Here is a 21,878-nt window from a genome sequence, read left to right on the forward strand (position 1 = left end):
GCTAGCAAACTCGATAGCGAAGAAATGTTTCGGATTTGTGTAGGGTACATTGTGACAGACGGCAAACGAGCAGGTGATCGAGCAAGCGTCTGATACGAGAGCATTGTGTTCGTATGGAGCGTGTTTGAAGTGAACACCAGAGAAGAATGCGCATCTGTAATGGCGGCCTCCATATCATCTCCGGATAAAAAAATAAAAAAATATATATATATTTTTTGTACCCATGTATAATGCGCACCCCAAATTTTAGGACAATAAATTAGCTAAATTTTGCACATTATACATGGAAAAAAACGGTAATTTTAATTTGGCCCGTTTTCCCCTTCAGAATCAAATCCAACTGACCTCGTTGATCTCTTTGCGGTTTCCAACGAAAAGTAGCTGAAATTCTTGATCGCAGTTGCTTTTGCCGTTTTTTTTTTGCTTTTGTTTTCCAATTTGAAATTTTTTCCCCACATGAATAAGATGCTTTCCAGCTGCTTTGATGCTGTCATGTGTCTTCAAGGCCGATTGCTCACATCTCCTTCAAGTTGCCGGTCCATACTTGTAACATTTTTGTGCTTGCTGCTCCATGCCCTTTGCGAGTAGACAGAAGTGACGTGTCTTTTTCTCATTGAGAACTTCTTCCACTTTTTTTCCTCTTACCTGAAAAATAAATATGACCTATTGGAAACTGAATCTGGGTAGTTATTTTTTTTTATTATTCCGTTGATGTGTATTTGGATGAGTAAGTTGCATGACTTGTTTGGGTTGGGCCTCGGTTACGATTGCTGCTTGGGAGATTTAAACAGCAGACAATGACTGTTCACGCTGACCTGCTGTGTTCTGATGGGTCATCATGACACACTGCTTTGTGAACATCTTCTCCACCCATTTTTTTTCATGCTGGTTTATAGGTAATGAGCAACAATTGCTCACAAAATTTCTAACCCCTTTCCAGTAAAGGTCAAGAGTCAAGTCTCCTTTCTATTCCGAACATCCATCTCGATCAAACCATTAATGCTGTTCGTACATTGAGACTAATCCCAATGTTGGCGAGGTGCCCGAGCGAAACAGGCCGCGGCACGAGTAAGCCTACCAAAGTGCATCGTGACAAGGAGGAGGGGCTAAAATGAAGTCGAGTAATGCGAGCGTATAACCGGATTGTTTTTGGCTACGTTTAAGCATGTCTGAATTTTCCCACCACACCCTTCGCACCTGCAATGCGACAACTTTAAGGCTGTAAAAGCTTCAGTGGGTTATCAGCAAACTAATGACATTATTACCACTCAAATTTGGCACAAGAGGAACCAATGCACACAGTGGTACCTTAGCCATCAATTAAATAAATGTTGTCCTTCGAGATATGTTCCAGCTATGTTAATGGTGCCGATGACAGAGGTTGAAAGGTCACGTTGTCTTTTCAACGCACAATCGGCTCGTGCAGTAAACATACAATCAGGGCACGAACTCTCAAATCAGGCACATTTGAAGAAAAATTCAAAATGGCATACTCATGAAGGGATGCTCGGAGTAAAAGTGACCATGTGACTGTTTTCATCTTTAACAGCTTCAAACAAAAAGGCAGATGTAGAAATAGAAGTTTTTATCATTGCCATTACTTTGTGATGTATTTTTACACATTTTATTTTTATAAACGCTTTGTGACGGCGCTAGCTGTTGCTATATAAATAAAAATATACTGGATTGTAATATTACTCCGAAATGAAAAATCTTCCAGTAAATGCGGCAACACCGCCCCCTAGCAGCTGTAATCCGCCGTGCATTTATTCCAATCATTTTTTTTCATTTGAATAAACGCCCCCCTTGTTTATGCATTGATTTGAAATGCAATATTAAATATAGATTTTCGCACCATTTGCAATCCAAACATGACAATAACTAGAAGATGGGTCCTGCAAACACCGTGAGAGATTTTATTGGCATAACCTAAAAGGCACATATTCAACATATGCGTATACATAGACTGGAGAATGAATATGAGCCAAATGGCGGAATGGGCCTCCACGCAACAAACGCGATTATGAACATGTTGGCTCAAACTTTCGTGACGTGAAAACAAAAACACACGTCCGCATGACGTATAATTCTGCTAGTAAATGAGGGGATGACAGATCAACTAACGAGTGTTGCTAAATAACGTGCACAGAGTTAAGAACATTCCACGGAGCTAAACAAGTGTCAGTTCAGAGAACCGGGGCTGCAAAAAATAGATATATTTTTTTTTAGAGTATTAGCGGTAGCTGTGCTGGTAAAAACATCTGCTTTTACAAAAATAAAAACAAGAGTATATTGAGCTAATTTTGGCTTATAAAACGTACCATTAAAAATGTAGTGTACACGTCCTATACGTCAGTGCTCCTTAGGTCAGGGCTTTATGAAAGCACATTTGAATCCCAACTCACACGGAGGTAGAAAGAATGCAGCAAAGGCAAATAAACAGTTCAGGCAATTGTCATCAAGCGTTGGTTAACACTAAGATTTGATTTGTTCTTGTCACACTTTGCTTCCTTCAAGGTATGAATTGCCATTGTGATTCGGGAAACGCTGCCGTTACACACGGGACAGCTGGAGTCGGTTATTGTGGTAGATACAATAATAGTGACGAAACAGAACACACAAAATCATTTGGCAGTGGATATATAAAGTCTACACACCCCTGTTCAAATTGATAGCTTTTGTGATTAAAATAAAGACTGTGATCAATTATTTCTTCCCGTTAAATGTGACCATTAAGCCTTATCTTACAAAAAAAAAAACATGAGTCCAGCTACATCTTAATACACACTCGATCTTGCCTGCAAGGTGAATCCTCGCAGCATTTGCGAGTTCACAAAATACATCCCGTCCCGAGCCCGCCGCTATTGGTTCATTTGGAACATTGCCAAATGCCAGTGACATGAGGGTGTGCACACTTGTGCAACCACACGATCGGTTATTCCAGTCCTCCTCTTGAAATATTTGCAAAAGGGTGTGTAGACTTATCTACTGCATATTCAAAGTCCTCGCTGTCAACTTTTGCTGGGAACAAATGCATTCATTTTTTGCTTCCGGAAGCAATATTACTCTTCGGATTAAAAACACTGAAAAGTAGTGAAAGTGATTATCATGAACAACAGAACATGAACCGATTATTTACACTCCCAAAAGCATCACACGTTGTTTGGACTTTAGTGTTTCAAATATGGCCTGTGCTGGTGAGGCAAAACGCTGCCGGCGTGTCAATCTGTCGGAGAAAATGGCCGACTGTAAGTCGGGACAGTCTTGGCGTGTCCGTTGGAGCTAGTCGTTAACGAGGCGGTAAACGTGGTACTGTGCGCCGTGTTCACTGGTGGACACTTCAAACACAAAAGCGATACACAACAGAGTCTCTTGAGTTTCTCTGTTGGACACCACCTAGTGGAAGACAGGAGAAAATGCAGGTGGTTGTAACTTGGGTCGGTTCCCAGGGAATGTGAATATTTGCGAGTGGATAAAAATACAGTCTTAAATTAAAAGAAATATAATACTACCGTAATTTTCGGACTATAAGTCGCGTTTTTTTTTCATAGTTTGGGGGGGGGGGGGGCGACTTATACTCAGGAGCGACTTATATACATACACTACCGTTCAAAAGTTTGGCGTCATAAAATTGTTTGGGTGACCCCAAACTTTTGAACGGTAGTGTATATATTTATTTAGATAATTATTTATAGATTATATATATAATCTTCTGTGTAAAAAATCTTATAATATATATGTATACTTATATTCATAGATTATATATAATCTTATACAAATATAAGATATAATTTATAATATTTAATTCATAATATTTTATTATAATAATATTTACACTACCGTTCAAAAGTTTGGGGTCACCCAAACAATTTTGTGACCCCAAACTTTTGAACGGCAGTGTATATGTTTTTTTCCACTTTTTTTGGCATTTTATGGCTTATACTCCGGTGCGATTTATAGTCCGAAAATTACAGTATTTATTTTTTACCAACCTGTAGTATGGTGAAGTTCTCCAACACGCTATTCATCATATATTTCTCCGGTAGATGTTTGAGTTTGTGGATGAAGTTGATCATATATTCACACATAGGTGAGCGATGGATACGGAACACGTGCTTCCCGCCTTCCGTATGCGCGTACTCCGTCTGAAGTCCGCAAAGAAAAAGAGCGCTGAAAAAACGCTGCCGTTTGGACGCTGGCAAAAAGCTTTTGGTTTGGCTTACCTCGACTTTTTCCACCACCTGCTTGCCGAAGGAGCAGACCTTTGTCGAGACGCTGATTGTGATATTCTCCGTACCGCTGTACTGGCTACTCACGCCGTAGAAGGCACCGGAACCTTCTTCAAGATCGCTGCTCAGATCTGCCTAAATGAATCATAGGAAAAATGGAGCATGTTTTATAAAGTAGACGATTGTAGGTGACATAGTATAAAAAGTCAACTGGATTAAATTGCGACTTTACTTTATTTGTGGATTAGCAGCGGTGGCTTTAGTTACAATTCATCAACGTATGTACCGTAATTTTCAGACTATAAGTTGCGTTTTTTTTCATAGTTTGGGTGGGGGGGCGACTTATACTCAGGAGCGACTTATATACATATATGTTTTTTTTCATTTTTTGGGGGCATTTTATGACTGGTGCGACTTATACTCCGGTGCGACTTATATTCCAAAAATTACGGTATTTATTTATTTATTTTTTGCCATAGGTGTTAAGGGGGACTCACCCAGAACTTGACAAGAAAGAAAGCATTGTGGGGCCCTTTCTCGTATAGCTCCTTCAGGCCTCCTTTCTTCTCGGAGAACTTGTCGTAAATCTGCCTGACGTCTATGGACTCCAGCACGGGGTCGCTGTAGCTGGGGTTGGATGGGCCGATGTGCACAAACAGATGCTTATACTGCGAGAAGAGACGAGTCGAGGTGAGAAGAAAAGGGAAACACGTGGGGGGGATGAACCCGGTGGTCCACCGGCGACTGAGCGTACCATCTCTCTATCTTTCTGCGTCTCCATAAAAGCAGAGTACTCCAGAAGCCGTAGTTTTGCTGAGGCAATGGTTCGGTCCTGCCACACAGGCGCCGCCGCGATGGCTGCCGGGCGAGGGGGAGGCAGGGACTCGTAGCCTGCCAAACAGATGGGCTGACGCTAACCTTTGGGCTTTCACCTCATAAATAACACACTGTCAGCGTCGATCTTGTGCTCAATTTCAAAAAAGTAAAAGAAGCAATAAGTAGGTCAGCGGCAGGAGAACGGTGAGATATTAATATAATATTTTTTTGACATGACTTGCAATTTTATAGTCAGCCATGCTGCTCAGATTTCTTGACTTACTGATGGGTGGAGGAACAGGAGCTGCTAGTGTTGTGTAAGGAGGCTGTGCAAAGGGCTTGATGCTAAAAGAAAAGAAGCAATTAAAAAAAAAACGGATTCTCTCATCTCACGCAAGCATGTGACGCAAAAAAAAAAAAAAAGGATGCTTACTCCTGAGAATGTCCAGGCTGTCCTGGCACGTGGCCGGGCCAAAACTAGACCAAAGAAAACAGGGGAGAAGGGAAAGAGGAGATTTTATTACTCCAAAGTCTTTTTGCCAGATGTGTGTTGGTGTGTTTTCGTACCCTGACTGGCGGAGGGAAAGAAGCTTGGCTTTTCATCACACTTGCAGACACAATCTGAGCTGATGAGAGGTTGGCCACTGTCTGTAGTGCTTTGTCTTTGGAAACCTGGTCCTGAACATGAAGTCAAAATGTTATCTGAAGAAACCCCAAGACGCCAACGCGACATTCCGAAGAGTTAATATCGGTGGCTACCCTTGACAGCAAGCCAGCCTGCATACACAAATCCTTCATCCGTCCATTTTTTTTTTTTTTTTACATACAGCTCGAAGCCTCCCCAAAAAAATTTTTTTTTTGGGCAGCTTGGACTGATGGCAAGAAACTCGCATTCACACCGACGAAGAATCTTCCAAAAACCTAACATGCACGTCCTGACGTAAAATACCTCAGCATGATGCAATAACTACGAGGGATTCAGAACAGAGTGCAAAGCAGATTCAGTGTGATGCCAAAGCTTGTACAGGTGCTAGTAGAAGAAAACGGCAGCCACCACCCTTACGGTACTAAAGCCACTTTCAAATCAATAAAAGCAAATATTTCTCAAGTTGCACTGCATTGAGGGCAAGCGTTAACGGTGAAGGCCAACAATTAAGCACAAAAAAAAGCGGAGTAGTATGACCAAAAACTTACCAAGTTCATGGCCTACGGCAAAGAAGAAATGTCACATCAAAAAAAAAAAAGAATCAGTATCGTCCCAATTAAGTGTGATGGAGCTTGATTGGCACAAACGGGAACCATTTTACCGGACGAAACAAAAATAGTATCGCCAACAAACTTCAAATGGAAATAGAACTAGCATTAGAACAGCAACAAAATGGCCACTAATAGGTATTTCAATATACTGGGCTGATAAAGACAGTTGATGACAGGATATGGTAAAACCACAAGAAAACTCAAAACCAGTGAAGATCTGGAAGAGCTGAGGGGAAACACGGAACACGGAGCGGATGCAGCAAAAAGCGTTCCCGGGATGTACGGACCGGGCTCGTTGAATCTACGCATGCTGGGTCACGTGGTCAACCAAGCTCATGCAAAGTAAGAGCACTTCAAACATTGGCGCCGTGCATCATTTCTTTATTCATGGGCTAAAACTGACCGATGATGTCACCGACGGGCAAATCCAGAACATAAAGAAGTGCGGAACCAACCAAATCAATTATTGATGTCAAAAGCTCAAGTCCCTATCATGCACTAGCTCAGTCGCTCATGGTAGTAATTTAAACAAAGCAAAAAAAAAAAAAAAGATTCTATGACATCATACGAGCAAGCCTTAGGTGATCGAAACGGTTATTGTAAATGGAGTCGGGGCGGAGCGGCATGCGTGGCAGCGACACCGAGCGCGTACCTTCAGCTTAGAGTGAATCTCACGAGACTTTCGTTTGGCCAAGACTTGCAGGTGACTAGAGACCTGACGGCGCACGCGGAGGTAGAGGAAGGCGGCAAAGAGGACAGGATGGAGAGAAAGAGAAAAAGAAGATAAGCTCAGAGGGATGACGTTTATCCGGCGAGCGCCCACCTTGATGCTCGCCTGGTATTCACGCACCCTCTTGCGGGCCAGAACCTGAATGTGACTAGACACCTAACGGCCAGGGTTAACATTAGGAACAGATTCACAACAAGGATTTCATTTTTTTTTTTTTTTTTTTTTACTGGGTTGGATAACAAAGTCAAATAAAAGCTGACTCAGCGGTTACAAAGTTGTAACCGTCACGGTTACCTGTTTGCGTGTGCGTGTCTTTCCTGTCCGTAGCTTAATATAGCGAGCGATCAGCTCATTTCGACCTACAGGTGAGAAAAAGAAACGACATCGCAATGAGACTCCGAAGCTGACGAAACTGGAAAAGCCAGTTAAAAGTAAAAAAAAAAAAGTCGGAACCAGATGGGGGAATAACTTTAGACTATGGCTGGACTTTTATAGACTCCCTCAAATTGAAATCAAAGTTAGTAGTTGTTGCTGGCAGTCAGCCAGGGGAGATGAAGGAAAAAAAAAAACAGAATGGAGGACATCATAGTTAATAGGCTTCCCAAATGTGGTTGGGACAAAGTGCCTGGTCAGCTATTTCTCTCGCAGGCTTCCCCCCTCCATCCCATCCCAAGCAAACCACACCCTCGCAGCTGCTCGTCCACTCACTGCGGCAAAGGAGGATCGGGACGAAGGTGATCGAATCAAGCCTCACCGGCCGGCCTGATCCAATCCAGGCCAAAGCAAACGTGCGTTAACATTATCAACATCAGCGCCACAGTCTCCACTCTTCTGGGAAGTGGTGCTGCTGAGTCATTACATCTTTACCGAAACAAAGAACACCCCAAATGCGACAAGGGAGGTTGACTCAGACACAAAGTAGCCAATTCCCAAAACAGGACATACACTTTTGCCACTGCTCCAAAAGGAGATGTTTTTTTTTTTTTTGCAGAAGAGGTTGTTTGCATAGTAGAACTTGCTGTAGCATAATATCAATTAGATAGCAATTATAAGGGACGTGTCAAAAATGACCAACCTAGTACCGTAATTTTCGGACTATAAGTTGCAGGTTTTTTTCATAGTTTGGGTGGGTTAGGCGACTTATATATGTTTTTTTTTCACTTCTTTGGGCATTTTATGGCTGGTGCGACTTATACTCCGGTGCGAATTATAGTCCGAAAATTACGGTACATATTCTTTATCAGTCTATATAAATATAAATAATTGTAAAAAAAAAATGTAATTAGGAAAAAAATATATATAAATAATGGAACTGATTAGGGGTGTGCTAAAAACACTGATACATATCAATAAAAATGATACGGCATCGATATTCTCGTTAAAAAAAAAAAAAATGTTTAACTCATGGTCATCACGGTCGACTGTGAACTGACAAACCTAATTAGCACGGAAGGTAGAAAGCGGACTCATTTTCTCTTCCTCACCGTACATCTTGCCCTCATCTGAAAGTATAATCTTCCTCCTGCCGCAGGGAGGGTAGATGGCCAGCGCTTCCTGAAAGCTCTGCTCAATGTCAGGACTCCACACCCCTTCAGGGTCCCCGTCCAATCCCCGGTCCGCCCCGTCGCCAAGTCCATCTCCATCGCCGCTGCCGCCGCCCTCCTCCTGCGCCCCGTCAGGGCTGCTACGGCAACTCCACTCCGACGCAATGATGGCGGCGGCTCCAGCCACACCTTGAAAACACACCGCAAGGCAAATATTAGCTTTCATTGAAGGGTCAAACATGAGTTCTGCATTGGGAGAAAAATAATTAAGACTTTGTTTGTTTCAAAACAGCTTTAAAGTGTGGCAAAAGTGATTGACGTGACATGTCAACGTTTTGATTTGCCTTGGGTATTTAAAAAAAAAAGAAAAAAAAAGGGGAGGGACTTATACACTCCGTTCATCTTGCCACAGTTATTTCCATTTTTATAATGACACACCTCATCATTTCATGTAGCGACATGCAGGCAAATGAATGCATAGCACTTGCAGTATAGCATTGGTATGAACAATTTTGGGGGTTCATAATTATTTTTTGCAGACCCTTTGAGCTATCCTTGGCTACCCAAACAATGTTACCCATGAAAAAAAAACAAAAATCCTAGCTCTGCCAGTACTCAAGGAAAAGGCTGCTGTTATTATCATTGCTAATGCTAATTTCTATACACACCATCTTCCTTGTTCACTTCTCGATTTCGTGTCAGAATTCATACTCGGGAGTTACTTGCTTTCCCTACACATCACAATTTGTGCTCATCAATATCCAAGTTATTCAAGAGTGACCTCCCAGGTCCATTTTTGTAGCAGACCAATTTGCTTGGAACCAGCGGATAATCTTAAGAATAATTCAGCATTTGTCTTTCAAAGACAGTCCAGTTATCTCCGTCGTATTTTATTTAGCAGCACGAGTACAGCTTTGCTCGCTAGGCTACAGTATCACAACGAGGCCCAGTTTTGCGGCGCTAATCACGATAACTGTTGACATGGTGTCAAAATCACTTCCAATATGAGATTCCAACATTAGTCTGTTTTCTTAACAAACAACCTCGGTGAAACTAGCAAAGTCAAAACGGACTTCAAAAAAAGGGCCTGATCCTCCTGTCTGCACGGGCCACATGAGGAAATTACACATTCTTGTGTTATTGTTGGAAGATGCTTGAAGTCTCCTGACACACACCAACAGACATCTGTAAGAGAAGCCCGGCTGGTGTCTAATGTTTTCCAGAGGGCGGCTAACATGCTTCGCGCCACAGAGGATCCGTGCGGTGGCGCAGCTTCCCCTGCTGCGGTGCGGGCTTGTCGGACACGCTCGTTTCAGGCCTTTCCTATTTTCAATCACCGGCGACGGGACTTGTGCTGTTGCCGCGGTAACCGGGCCGACCTAGCGCGACATGGTTAGGAGAGAGCAAAGTCTTAAAGGACATTGTGATAGACAAGGGGGATACGTGAGGGATTTAAAAGTTGTGTAACGGGTCTTCAAGATGCCGTTTCCTCCAGGTTTGTTTGTGCCGGTGATGATTTGTTCATTTTAGCAGTCCAGTGACTTGAGGTAAATCAATGATTCTGCCCTGAGTGGTAGCTCTGTGTCCAGAACGCTAGTGACGCAGCATTGGCTCTTTCGGCGCAGTATTTTGGATGTGAATCACATCATCCGCGACAGGTTTATCAAATGGATGCCAATAAAGATGTATTCCTCACGAGGCGCAGAATCAGAGACTGTTGTTGTTCACTTGGTGTCATTCATGCACATGGAGCCACTTCCCTGCGTCATTTGCTGAAAATGGATTTCATTCGTCAGTTACACACTTGCGACTGAGTTGAAATGCATTGAGAAAGGAACTAATCCGTTTATTAAATGATTCCATTCGGCACTGTATGTTCATGCAGAAGATTAGTTGGATCAAATCAACTTTCCATTCAAATTTGCTGACATATTGTTTAAAAGGAGGTCAGTAAAAGTATTACCGTTTTTTCCCATGTATAATGCGCCCCCATGTATAATACGTACCCTAAAAATGGCATGTCGATGCTGGAGAAAAGCTTGTACCCATGTATAATACGCACCCAAATTTTGACTCCGACTTAAGTCCGCAAACGTAAAATTATTTCAGAATAAAGATCATCTTTGGGAACAACCGGATGTTATTCTGCCGGTCAGTATCACCGCGCATGCGCTAGCAAACTCGATAGCGAAGAAATGTTTCGGATTTGTGTAGGGTACATTGTGACAGACGGCAAACGAGCAGGTGATCGAGCAAGCGTCTGATACGAGAGCATTGTGTTCGGATGGAGCCTGTTTGAAGTGAACAGCAAAGAAGAAAGCACATCTGTAATGGCGGCCTCCGTATCATATCCGGATTAAAAAAAAAAAAAAATTGTACCCATGTATAATGCGCACCCCAGATTTTAGGACAATAAATTAGTTAAATTTTGCGCATTATACATGGAAAAAAACGGCATGTTCCCCAACATGATGGATAATTGTGATTAAAACAATCTATCATCATTTTGGTCCAAATAATTTAGTCCTCGAGTTTACACTTTGTTGTTTGGTTTGACTTGTTTTTTTTTTTTACGCTACAGGCCTAAATAAGTTATTGTTAAAATTGCTTTTAAGACGTTATGTCCTACGTCACACGCACTGAACTGATAAGCGAAGCAAAAATAATCAACATGGAATTGTGAGGTTCTTAATAGCCAGCCCTAATTGGATCTGAATAGATGAGGGTGGACCTTCAATTGTAACTCGTGCACTTAGAATACAGATTTTTTGGGGGGGGGGACAGCGTTTTGGCCTGGAAAAAGTTTGCACGTTGCAAATATCCTGCAATGTATATGTACATTAGATGCTTTTTGCAATGTCGGTGACTCCCTGTAGTCAAAAGGTCAGGTGTTAAGTGCAGTGGGGAGCCAGGCGAGGAGCCAAGGAGCTAAATAAAGCAATGAGCTGACAAGACACGCAAACTCCAGTGACAACAAGCCTCTTGCTTCAATGAGAGAGACAGAGAGAGAGAGAGAGAGACAGACAGAGGGCGAGAGAGAGAGAGAATTATTCACACTATGGAGAGAATCCATACTTTGATTTCTCTGCACGCCGTGTTTTAAACGAGCATCTCCAGGAGCATTTTCGAGTTACACCACAGTGAGCACAAATGAATCGAGGAGAAAAGCAACTTTCACAAAAGCGTGAAAACTTTCACAGCACACCGGAGACTGCTAGCATGGGAGGGGGGGGGGGGGGAGAAAAAAAACGCACAGTAAAAGTGTTTTCAGGTGGTTTAGGAAAAATATGGCGATCAAAATTGCCCAAAATTAAAAAAAAAAAGGGGAAATGAGAGAAAGGTCAAATGCTGGGATAGTCCGTTGGGGATTATTTGAACCGGATAAATCCACGACAGACGACAGCTAACGCGCGGACATGCTAAGCGGTTAGCTCGTGTGCTAATAATACCGCAAGCAACGTTGGCAGACGCTTGGGGGAGAAAGTCGCCGTGGGACGCGGGAGAACACCAAGCAAAACGTACCCGCGCCAACCTCGGAACGATCCAAACACCGGCGAGAACAATGCCAAATATGCCAACTATCCCAAAACTTCCCAGGAGCGCATCGGCCGACGCGCAGCGTCAAACTTGCAGCGCATAACAAAGACAAAGAAAGTTTGCTGGGCTCAAGTTCTCACCTTGTGACGGCTTTGCTGCTCTGCCGCCTCTGGCTTGCCCCACGATCGCGTCTTGAAGAATAATAAAAATAAAAAAAAGAGCCCGCTCGCCGAGAACAAGATGCAAAACAACAAATTTGACAGCGAAGGCGGAATTGCCGAGTTGGAGTTTGCTGTGAAATGAGAGAGCGCCGTGCACGTACTGACAGAGGCGTGGCGTGCGTGGCGGACCAAACACGCGCAAAGGCGAAACTTTGCCTGGGCCTGGCAGTACAAACTCCTCCCATCGCGTCACAAAATCCCTTTGCAAATATCCCATTTATTCGCATTTGTTTTCATTTCAACCTGCACTCGCGCTCATTTTGCAATGTACTTTTATTTTTTTGAACAATGCCAATGAGGTGCAGACAATCAGTTCCCACAAATGGTTGGATAGATGAAATAAACATGAAGAACGACACACCTCCTCGGGGGCAGTCCTCTGTAAGACAGGAATGTTAGTCATTCTTTGCAGAGGATAAAGAATATACCGTTTTTTTCCATGTATAATGCGCAAAATTTAACTAATTTATTGTCCTAAAATCTGGGGTGCGCATTATACATGGGTACAATGGGTACAAAAAAAAAAAAAAAGATTTTTTTTTTCTTTTCTTTTTTTTTAAAATCCGGATATCATACGGAGGCCGCCATTACTGATGCGCTTTCTTATCTGCTGTTCACTTCAACCACGCCCCATCCGAAGACAATGCTCTCGTATCAGACAAGGCTTGCTCGATCACCTGCTCGTTTGCTGTCCCAATGTACCCTACGCAAATCCGAAACTTTTCTTCGTTATTGAGTATGCTAGCGCATGCGCAGTGATACTGACCGGCAGAATAACATCCGGTTGTTCCCAAAGATGATCTTTTTTCTGAAATAATTTTACGTTCACGGACTTAAGTAGGAGTCAAAATGTGGGTGCGTATTATACATGGGTACAGGCTTTTTTCCAGCATCGACATGCCATTTTTAGGGTGCGTATTATACATGGGGGCGCATTATACATGGAAAAAAACGGTATGCCTGAGAGTATTGGTCCCAGGTCTGTCTACACGTGTTGCTTCACCGTTTGTGCTCAAATCACTATTGCTTAAAGAGTTTCACCACGTGACGCCATTGCTTTTCATTAGCTTGGCTATAACATTTTTACGTGACCAGACAAATAAGCCTTCGTCAGCCTTGTTTAATGATTTACATCCCATACCCGGTTCTAGCAGGGTACGCATATGAGCAAAAGTGCAAACAAAAGCGTAAAAGCCTTAAAGTCTTAAAATGTGCAAGCTTATTCTTAGTTGTAATAAGCTCAATGAAGCGGATTAAAGCCTGACTGACATCCGATCCGGAGTCTAATTGGTCCTGCCGGAGTTCATAGCTCCATTTTGGCCTATTTTCATGCCCAGAAATCAGATCAGTGCAAGCCAAATCGTATTAAAAGCACAGCTGGCTAAGTCTCAATTTGTGTTTTTAGCAGATGGAATTCAAGAATTAATAAAATAACCAAAAGAGCATAACAAGACTGTTGAAGAAAGAAAGGCCAGTCAAGATCAGAGGTCAAGCTGCTGACATCCTCTCGAGTTGTTGCACTTTCATTTGACCACAAGAGGGCAGTATCCCCCAGATAATACCGGCACTCATAAACTAGTCCCGGCAGATGGTTTGAAATAATTATTTAATTTTGTTTTAAAAGGTCCAGAAGAGAAGTAATACATACGGCAAGTTTAATAAAAGTAAGACGGGAAAAAAAAAAAATCACAATTGTTTTAGTTTATAATGACAAGAGATGTTATGAATATGTCGGTCGAAAGGTATTAATGGAGATCAGGTTTTCATCAAGGTTCAATTTTCCCTTTTTTGAGAAATTCATTACATTATTTGAATCATCAACCATGAATCAATGGCGAGGAAAAATACTTTTGTTACAGGATTAAATCAGAGTCAATCATGTTCACTGTTGGGTTATTATTACGCAAAATCTATTATTACCAGCGGTGTTGTTTTCTTTTTCAAAACGGCATTTTTATGGCAAATAAAATCCCTTTACAGTCGTGAATCGCGAAGGGTACATTTATTTCTACAAAAGGAAATAGAGTCCTTTCTTCCAACGCACAACGCCTCATTGTTGCTCCACGTGACTTGACTTTTGCACATGTATGAAATGTCTTCCGAGAGCAAAACCAGTCCAGCTGTCACTTTAGCTGTCCTCCCCTGGCCGGCCCGGCCCGCTCGCCTTCTCTTTTCTTGCAGAGGGACAGAAGAGTCACAAGTTGGACAAGTGCCAAAAGAGGCCGGCCCGCCATGCAGCTGAAACTTTTACAAAGCCAGCAGGAAGAGACGCGAGGCGCTTGTCAAGAAAGAAAAGAAGGATTAAAAAAAAAAAAAAAGAAGTCTCTTCTCCCGCCTTTCGGCCTTTGCACTTGTGCCTTGTTCCCGCCATACTGTATGCGCCCTGCCCTGCCTTCTTTGGCAGAGAGGACAGGAGGGGAGGGGAGGAGCCGCTGGGTGGGTACTTTGGGTTCAGAGAGTTCAGCTGAGGAGAGAAATAAATTCATAAACAACAAAGGAGACGTGACGTCAGGTCGGAGGGGCCGTCCGAGCGCTCGGCTGAATCCGAGCCTCCGTGGAACAACTGGATTGTGTTGGAGTACAGTACGGCACAGCTGTGTGTGTGTGTGTTTGTGTGTCCTGATCGGCGAGAAAAGACTCGAGTGGAGTTAAAGCTGACACACTGGACCATTCTTTTTTTCTGTTATCTCCTGGGTGAGTGTTTCGAAGAAGCGACGGAGGGCTTGGGTGGGGGGGGTTGTAGATCCGTCCTTCTAATCAAGTGCCTTCATCAGGTGCATGTGAAAAAAAGAGTAAGTGGGAGGACAAAAAGAGTTTTCTCGATTTTTTGGAAATGATGTCAGCTCCGCCGTGAGCTCGCATTGGTCGGGCGGTGCGCCCCGTGATTGGTCACTTGAAGTCCTCGGCAGGCAGGGACTGAAATTGGGCATTTCAAATATTAACGTCGGTCATGAATAAGAAGGGATGAGCGCCAACGTCCGTCTGTTTGTTGTTTCCCGTTAGCAAACATGGCGAGCAATATGGCGCCCGCCGGCTGGTTTCTCGCGCCATCTGCCGGTCACGGCGGGGCGTTGGAAGGAGGCGAGCGGCGTGGCGCCGCCGCCGATGCGGCCCAGCTGCTACGTTTGTGTCACCGCTCCCGACAATTCGTGTGACTTGTGACTGGAACGCTCTTTCTTTCCACGCTTCCTCTCGCCGACTCCTCCTCTGCGTTCGCCCTCTCTCGCGACAGACAGCGTGTCCCTCCCTTCCTCTTTCTCTGTGTGTGTGTGTGTGTACAGCCGCCCTCCCTTCACTCTCTTTCCCTCTTGTCAGCGGTGCCAAAGTGGGCAGGCAGGCAGGCAGGCGAAAAAGAGAGCAGGCCGAAGCAGAGGGCGAGCTGGCGAATGGATCACGCCGAGGTTTACAACCCGCGGCCGTTTCCTTCGCCGCCGAGGCTTCGGAGTACGCCGGCGCTCATTTTGGGATGCGCACTCGCGGCAGTAGGAGGGGATTGTGGGAAAAAAAAGGGGTGTTGCTCTCAGAGGGTGTGCTCTACTCCTCTCTCTTCCCTTCATCATGGCCCTCTTCTCCTCCGGTCCTCGGGCCCAGGCCGCCGCTCACGTAGGTATATTTTTCCCTTTTGAAACACCTTCGCCGTCTATTTCCCTGCCCCGTCACGTCGCTCTTCTACTTCCCCCGCCGTCCTCGGGCTTGTAAACGCTTGGCTCGCCGTCGGCTGCCACGCCGCACGCCGCCATTTTGGCTCCACGGGCAAAGCAGGAGAAACTTTGGCGGTGCTCAGAGGGACTCCGGGACTCCCCGCAGTCCCTTCGCAACTCCCTCGGCTCTCCTCTCTCATGCCGGTCTTCCCCTCCGACTTTTCCGTGGTTTTCCGGAGGGAACAGGTGTCACGCCGTCTAACGGCGGGCGCAAGTAAGGGGTCGTCTCGGTTAACTTTTGAAAGCGTGGAGATTCTCGTGGCTTGAAGGGTCCAGTTTACCTGGAACGTAAAAACGACAGAGGCGGCTCTCTTATCAGTGAGAGCTGGCGTGATAAGTTTCTCATTGCGCTCATTGCAATATTTGCATTTTTTCCTCTACCCCCCCCCCCCCACGCTTCTGCTTTTGTGCAATCGAGCCGCGTGACAAGTCTTTTGAAAAGAGCAAATGGAATGTTTGTCTTAACGTCCTCGTGTTGACGATTTGCATCATGCAAGCCAGATTGCTGGAAGGCAGAAGAAGGAAAGTGTGGATGAGCAAAAAAATGAACAGCAAGTTGCATTTCGGAGACTTTGGGTCGTATCGCCGTGACATTCGGTTCTAAGATGGCGCCGCGGTGCCACGTGTTGAAGGGCGGCGGATAATGGGCAGGCGCCACGCTCGCTCGGCCTATTTGCTCCGATCGTCTGACATCGGCCCGACGTGTTGGGTCGTTGCAAATGAATGCGTTTCTCATTTTATGGCGTGAGAGTGATGAGAGAAAGATAGACGAAAAGGAGAGACAACGAAGCGGGGGCCTGAGATAGGAAGAGAGATGGGAGCGGCACAGCTCTCTCCCCGCCTCCCCGCGTATCCTCAGATGAACTTTGTGTGCGTTTCGTCATGATGTTTCTCCTTGAGGCGAGTGGGCTGACTTCCTGCTTGAAGCTCATTGGCTCATATCTTGGCCGACCTGTCGCTGTTTGCAGCGAGGCCACGGGAAGTTTCTGCTGCCGCACAGGAAGCTGCAGCTGTTTCTGACAAATCGGGCCAGATCTTTGTATCGAGTTGCACATTTGCCAGCACAAACCCCGAACTGAATGTGCTCCGGGAGAAACATCACGATTATTATTATTTTGTTGTTATTTGCGATATAATAATCGTTTTTTTTCAAATGTAAATGTTTGATCATTTTGGCAATGAAGAACTTGCGCCGGTTCCAAACCACCAGAATATTAAATGAATATTTTAAGATTAGCAGTGGTCGGAATAGCCGAATCTAGCGATGCTAACTGCTATTTTCATCCACACTTCAACATATCATTTTTGAAATCCATCTCAACAATTAACACAAGTTGCCGAGTCAACATTTCATTGATTATGACCATGCGGCACGTGCGATAAAAAGTCCATATCTACTCTAAAAACTGGCCGATCGGAAAACGTGATGACGCAAATCCGCCATTAACGGTCAATGTCGTTGAATGTCGTTCCAACCCCGATCAAACTTACGCTGAAGGAGCCTTACCGGATATACCGTTTTTTTCCATGTATAATGCGCAAAATTTAGCTAATTTATTGTCCTAAAATCTGGGGTGCGCATTATACATGGGTACAAAAAAAAAAAATATTTTTTAAAATCCGGATATGATACAGAGGCCGCCATTACAGATGTGCTTTGTACCCTACACAAATCCGAAACATTTCTTCGCTATCGAGTTTGCTAGCCCATGCGCAGTGATACTGACCGGCAGAATAACATCCGCTTGTTCCCAAAGATGATCTTTTTTCTGAAATCATTTTACGTTCACGGACTTAAGTAGGAGTCAAAATCTGGGTGCGTATTTTTTCCAGCATCGACATGCCATTTTTAGGGTGCGTATTATACATGGGGGCGCATTATACACGGAAAAAAACGGTATATCTATGTTTGAAAAGACGGTGTGCTAAGAACACAACGCACCCTTTAAACGGGATTTCCATTCAATTAGCACGTCGTAAAAACAGGATCAGCTCAACTGACGCTTGCATTTGTGTGCACTTGAATTCTTTTGTGTTGGACACCGGGTAATGAGGAGCTAAAGAACATGAAGTGCCAAGCGGGCATTAAGGGAGCTTGCTACCGGCAAACGGGAAAGATTGAGAGGAAGCAGAATAAGTTGAGTGACTCTGACAAGATGAATCCTATTTTTTTTGGGGTGATCTTAATTGTGGGAATTCTTCATTCACCCAATTATGTGGCTCTGCCAAGTCCGACCGGCCGCCTCCTTTGGCCCGTTATTGAAATTCTGCCGGGCACACAGACTTGGCGAGAAAGTGCGAGACGCAAAGAGTGACGCATTCTTTTGCAGTCGTCTGGTGACCGCTTTGTATTTGTGCCAAGCATTCTTCATGACTTGACTGGTATTTCCTTGACTCGACGTCCTTTGGGCAATGACTGATTTACGAATTTTCGTGTTTGACTTCCAGTAAATGTGACACACCCAGAAGTGAATTCAATTGTTTGATTCATTGACTTTCGTCATCTTCTTGTATTTGACGTTGGCATGTTTACGATACCGTATTGGTTCTTGAATGATCTGAGGTGGTGAACCAGGCACCAGATTGTGGCTTTTGGGGCTTCATGCATGAAGGTGGTTGAGGTCAGGGCTCTCTCACCAAACTCATGAAAACATGCATCTATAGATCTTGTTATGCCGAATAATTTTTCATTTTTTGCATTTTTCTCATTGGATGCTATGTTAATGACATATTATTAATTATTATTATTATTATATGGCACTATAATATGGTTAGATGACAAAATATTTTGACATCATTTTATTATCTGCAACAAAGTATTTGATATATGATCAATTTAATTATGTATACCGTTTTTTTCCATGTATAATGCGCCCCCATGTATAATACGCACCCTAAAAATGGCATGTTGATGCTGGAAAAAAGGCTGTACCCATGTATAATACGCACCCAACTTTTGACTCCTACTTAAGTCCGTGAACGTAAAATTATTTCAGAAAAAATATCTTTGGGAACAACCGGATGTTATTCTGCCGGTCAGTATCACTGCGCATGCGCTAGCATACTCAATAGCGAAGAAATGTTTCGGATTTGTGTAGGGTACATTGTGACAGCAAACGAGCAGGTGATTGAGCAAGCGTCTGATACCAGAGCATTGTGTTTGTATGGAGCCTGTTTGAAGAGAAGAAACAGAAGAAAGCGCATCTGTAATGGCGGCCTCCGTATGATATCCGGATTTAAAAAATAAAATAATAATAATTGTACCCATGTATAATGCGCACCCCAGATTTTAGGACAATAAATTAGTTAAATGTTGCGCATTATACATGGAAAAAAACGGTAATTCTATTTTCATCATCATATTTGAAATTGTTGTTCACCCTGTCACTGTGAGTCTGGGACATTAGGAGAAGCTTTTGATGTTTTTTGTAAAATTGTGCGTATAGCTGGATGTTATCAAGCATAGAAATCTTGCTTCCTGAGAAGCTTCTTGCTAACATGTTGCTAAGTGAAGCTACTGTCATACAGTATTTTAACGTTTGCAGGGAAGTGAGGTCAAATAAATGACGTGCATTTCCAACAGCAGAACATCTCCTTAATATAATATATATGAAGATTAAAGTTAAAATGTTCCGGCAGTGAAATAGGCTCAAAGCTAGCTTTTAGTGATATTGACTTAGTTGTTTGTGGGCTGCGATGGCCACATGCAGATGACCCAGAAGCGGAGCATTCAGCCATGTGACCTATATTTGCTCCTGTCACTGTGCCATTTCAATATTAGACAGTCCACTCTGTTTTCTTTCTGGCTAAACATAGCTTGGCACTATTGCAGAGATGGGCACCATGCCAAGCACGCACCCGCCCGATGCCCGAGCTGGACCTGCGTGAGGCTGTATACTCATTTATGTGAGTCGTATACCTGCCAGACATTTGTTAAAATACTCATTAACACCGGCCCGCCACATTACGTGCCCGACCGACCTTGTGTCATCCGAATGAGTCGGTCGGCTCGGTGTCGCCACTTGGCACAAGTTTAAGCATCGGGGAGGGGAAGGCAGAATGCGTTTGATAGGAGACCTTAAAATGGCCGGTCCGCATGTCGCCATTTTGTATTTCCTTGTTTTGTTTGGGAGGGCAGAATGGCAGCCCTGTCCTGTATCCAATCCGAGGCAGCTGGCGGCGGCCATGTTTACAAGCGCGGCGGTGTGTGTGTGTGTGTGTACCTTTATTTGAGAAGCAGGACAGCGATAGGACGTTGGAATGAGTTCAGTTTTTGTCGAAACGAAACTCAGCTCCTGGCATCGAAGCCATTCTTTCTTCCCCTCCTCTTTCTTTCTCTTTCGATCACATGCTCCAGTCTCAGGAAGCCAGTGAGTGTGTACCATTGTTTGCCTTCCGAATTCTCCTTCTGTGCATTTCTGTCTTTCAATTCAATCTCGCAATACTTCTCAGCACTTCGTCACTACAATTTTGCCTCCTTTCTCCCGCTATCATTCCCATCGGTCATTTGGAAAGAAGACATGTTCTGACCTGAATGCATTTCAGCGAAAATATCGCCGTAACTCTCCCGTGTGTTTCCCCTTCTAGCATCGCAGGAGCGCGACCTTGACGGACGGCGCCGGCCCGCAAGGCAACGTGAATGCTGCCCTTGGGCCTGAGGTAGTAGATTGAATAGTTGTGAGGGTTAGGTAGCCTCTTTTCCAGATAACTATACAATCTACTGTCTTTCCCAAGAGACAGTTTACTCGCCCAGGTGACAACCGCACCGTCCGATGGGACCGAATGCAAACATCGAGCGTTGCGATCATTTCTGTGTTTGCTCCCGAGTGGTGTATTAGATTACCTGCCAGGTGGATGTGTGTTGGAACCGGGCTTTGTCAGGGTGAGGTAGTAGGTTGTATAGTTTGCTGGGTGGCTCGACACCCTTCTCAGGTGATAACTATACAGTCTATTGCCTTCCTTGAGAAGCTCACAAACTGACGACCGCCGACGCCAACGTTTCCTGAGCCGGGCCGCACGTTTCACAGATTTAGTCTCAGTTTACTAAACCAACAAAAGTTGCTTGATGTGAAATCTGTGACTGTTTTTTTAACACAAAGCGATTATTTTTGTTGTACTAAATAGCAACTTGTGGAACACACGCCCTCTAGTGGCCGAGGACTCAATAGTTCTGCATGACACTACTTAGTGGCAAAAAAGATGCCGGTACTTTATTTGTTGTAAATAAAATATATTTTCAGAGCAATGTAGTGAAATTGGATCATTTCCAAAGACACACTCTCAGCAGATTACATGTAATCCAGTATTGCACTATGTATGATTCAGTGTATCATTGTAAGAATTAAGTGACTAGAATTCAGTTTGTATAAAAATGACAATAAAGTTTTTTTAAATGAGTCAACCTACCTTGCTTTCAACCTACCTTGTTTTTTTCTGTTAGTGTGGATACCAAAGACATACGTCATCATTAAATGGTAATTTCGGTTTAATTTAAGTAAAGGCACTTATATCACGAATTTACAAAGTGCAGCAATGCATCTCACTCACATAAATCTCCTCATATTTTTGGGGAATCGGCTCCAGGAGAAATTATTATCATTAATTGTCAATATTCAATCCGTGAAACAATGTAGCTGTGAAACGTGGGCTTGCTAAATAAATAGCGCCAATTTTTTCAATAAACTGAACTTCAGTACACTTTTTGAGATTCAGTGATTTATCGACTACAAATAATGACAGCAAGATTTGGAGAGGAGAAAAAGACTTACCTTAATTCAAAGTCATTATTCCGTTTTACCTGAGGAATGTGAACCTTGTGATATCTGTCTTGGAGGGGAAAGCTG

The 21,878-nt window shown here is 43.8% G+C and overlaps 1 protein-coding gene and 2 long non-coding RNA genes across 8 annotated transcripts; 1 reads left to right on the forward strand and 2 right to left on the reverse strand.

The window, feature by feature from the left end:
* Positions 1-1,893: 1,893 nt before the first annotated feature.
* Positions 1,894-12,566, reverse strand: tead3a (TEA domain family member 3 a). 5 transcript variants are annotated; one of them, XM_061270008.1, is made up of 14 exons: positions 12,254-12,566; positions 8,517-8,765; positions 7,327-7,391; positions 7,126-7,188; positions 6,955-7,017; positions 6,240-6,251; positions 5,613-5,723; positions 5,479-5,522; positions 5,329-5,390; positions 4,984-5,120; positions 4,727-4,897; positions 4,224-4,364; positions 3,993-4,145; positions 1,894-3,396 (listed from the first exon to the last, which is right to left on the reverse strand). In XM_061270008.1, exons 1-14 carry the CDS (start codon positions 12,549-12,551, stop codon positions 3,283-3,285), a joined length of 1,683 nt encoding a protein of 560 aa, XP_061125992.1. In that variant the 5' UTR covers positions 12,552-12,566; the 3' UTR covers positions 1,894-3,282. The 5 variants fall into 5 exon arrangements, with proteins under 5 accessions (XP_061125992.1, XP_061126010.1, XP_061126001.1 ...); XM_061270026.1 differs by lacking the exon at positions 7,126-7,188; XM_061270017.1 differs by lacking the exon at positions 6,955-7,017.
* Positions 12,567-14,470: 1,904 nt separating this feature from the next.
* On the forward strand, positions 14,471-21,440 carry LOC133149945 (uncharacterized). 2 transcript variants are annotated; one of them, XR_009713702.1, is made up of 2 exons: positions 14,471-15,941; positions 20,623-21,440. It is a non-coding gene; the product is annotated as an uncharacterized LOC133149945 (long non-coding RNA). The 2 variants fall into 2 exon arrangements; XR_009713701.1 differs by having other exon boundaries at positions 14,471-15,937.
* Positions 15,036-20,503, reverse strand: LOC133149946 (uncharacterized). The gene is made up of 2 exons (XR_009713703.1): positions 20,259-20,503; positions 15,036-16,316 (listed from the first exon to the last, which is right to left on the reverse strand). It is a non-coding gene; the product is annotated as an uncharacterized LOC133149946 (long non-coding RNA).
* Positions 21,441-21,878: the final 438 nt, after the last annotated feature.

This window comes from Syngnathus typhle, linkage group LG2, assembly GCF_033458585.1.
Source record: "Syngnathus typhle isolate RoL2023-S1 ecotype Sweden linkage group LG2, RoL_Styp_1.0, whole genome shotgun sequence".
Classification (NCBI taxonomy): domain Eukaryota; kingdom Metazoa; phylum Chordata; class Actinopteri; order Syngnathiformes; family Syngnathidae; genus Syngnathus; species Syngnathus typhle.

Bases quoted from the DNA above. Each gene is read 5' to 3' on its own strand.
- tead3a (XM_061269999.1), bottom strand. From the start codon at position 12,551: ATGGGATATTTGCAAAGGGATTTTGTGACGCGATGGGAGGAGTTTGTA. The intron at 7,189-7,326 runs GTAACCGTGACG...CCTGGCCGTTAG, and splicing joins AGACACGCACACGCAAACAG to GTGTCTAGTCACATTCAGGT. The intron at 4,365-4,726 runs GTGAGTCCCCCT...TGATTCATTTAG, and splicing joins TCTTTCTTGTCAAGTTCTGG to GCAGATCTGAGCAGCGATCT.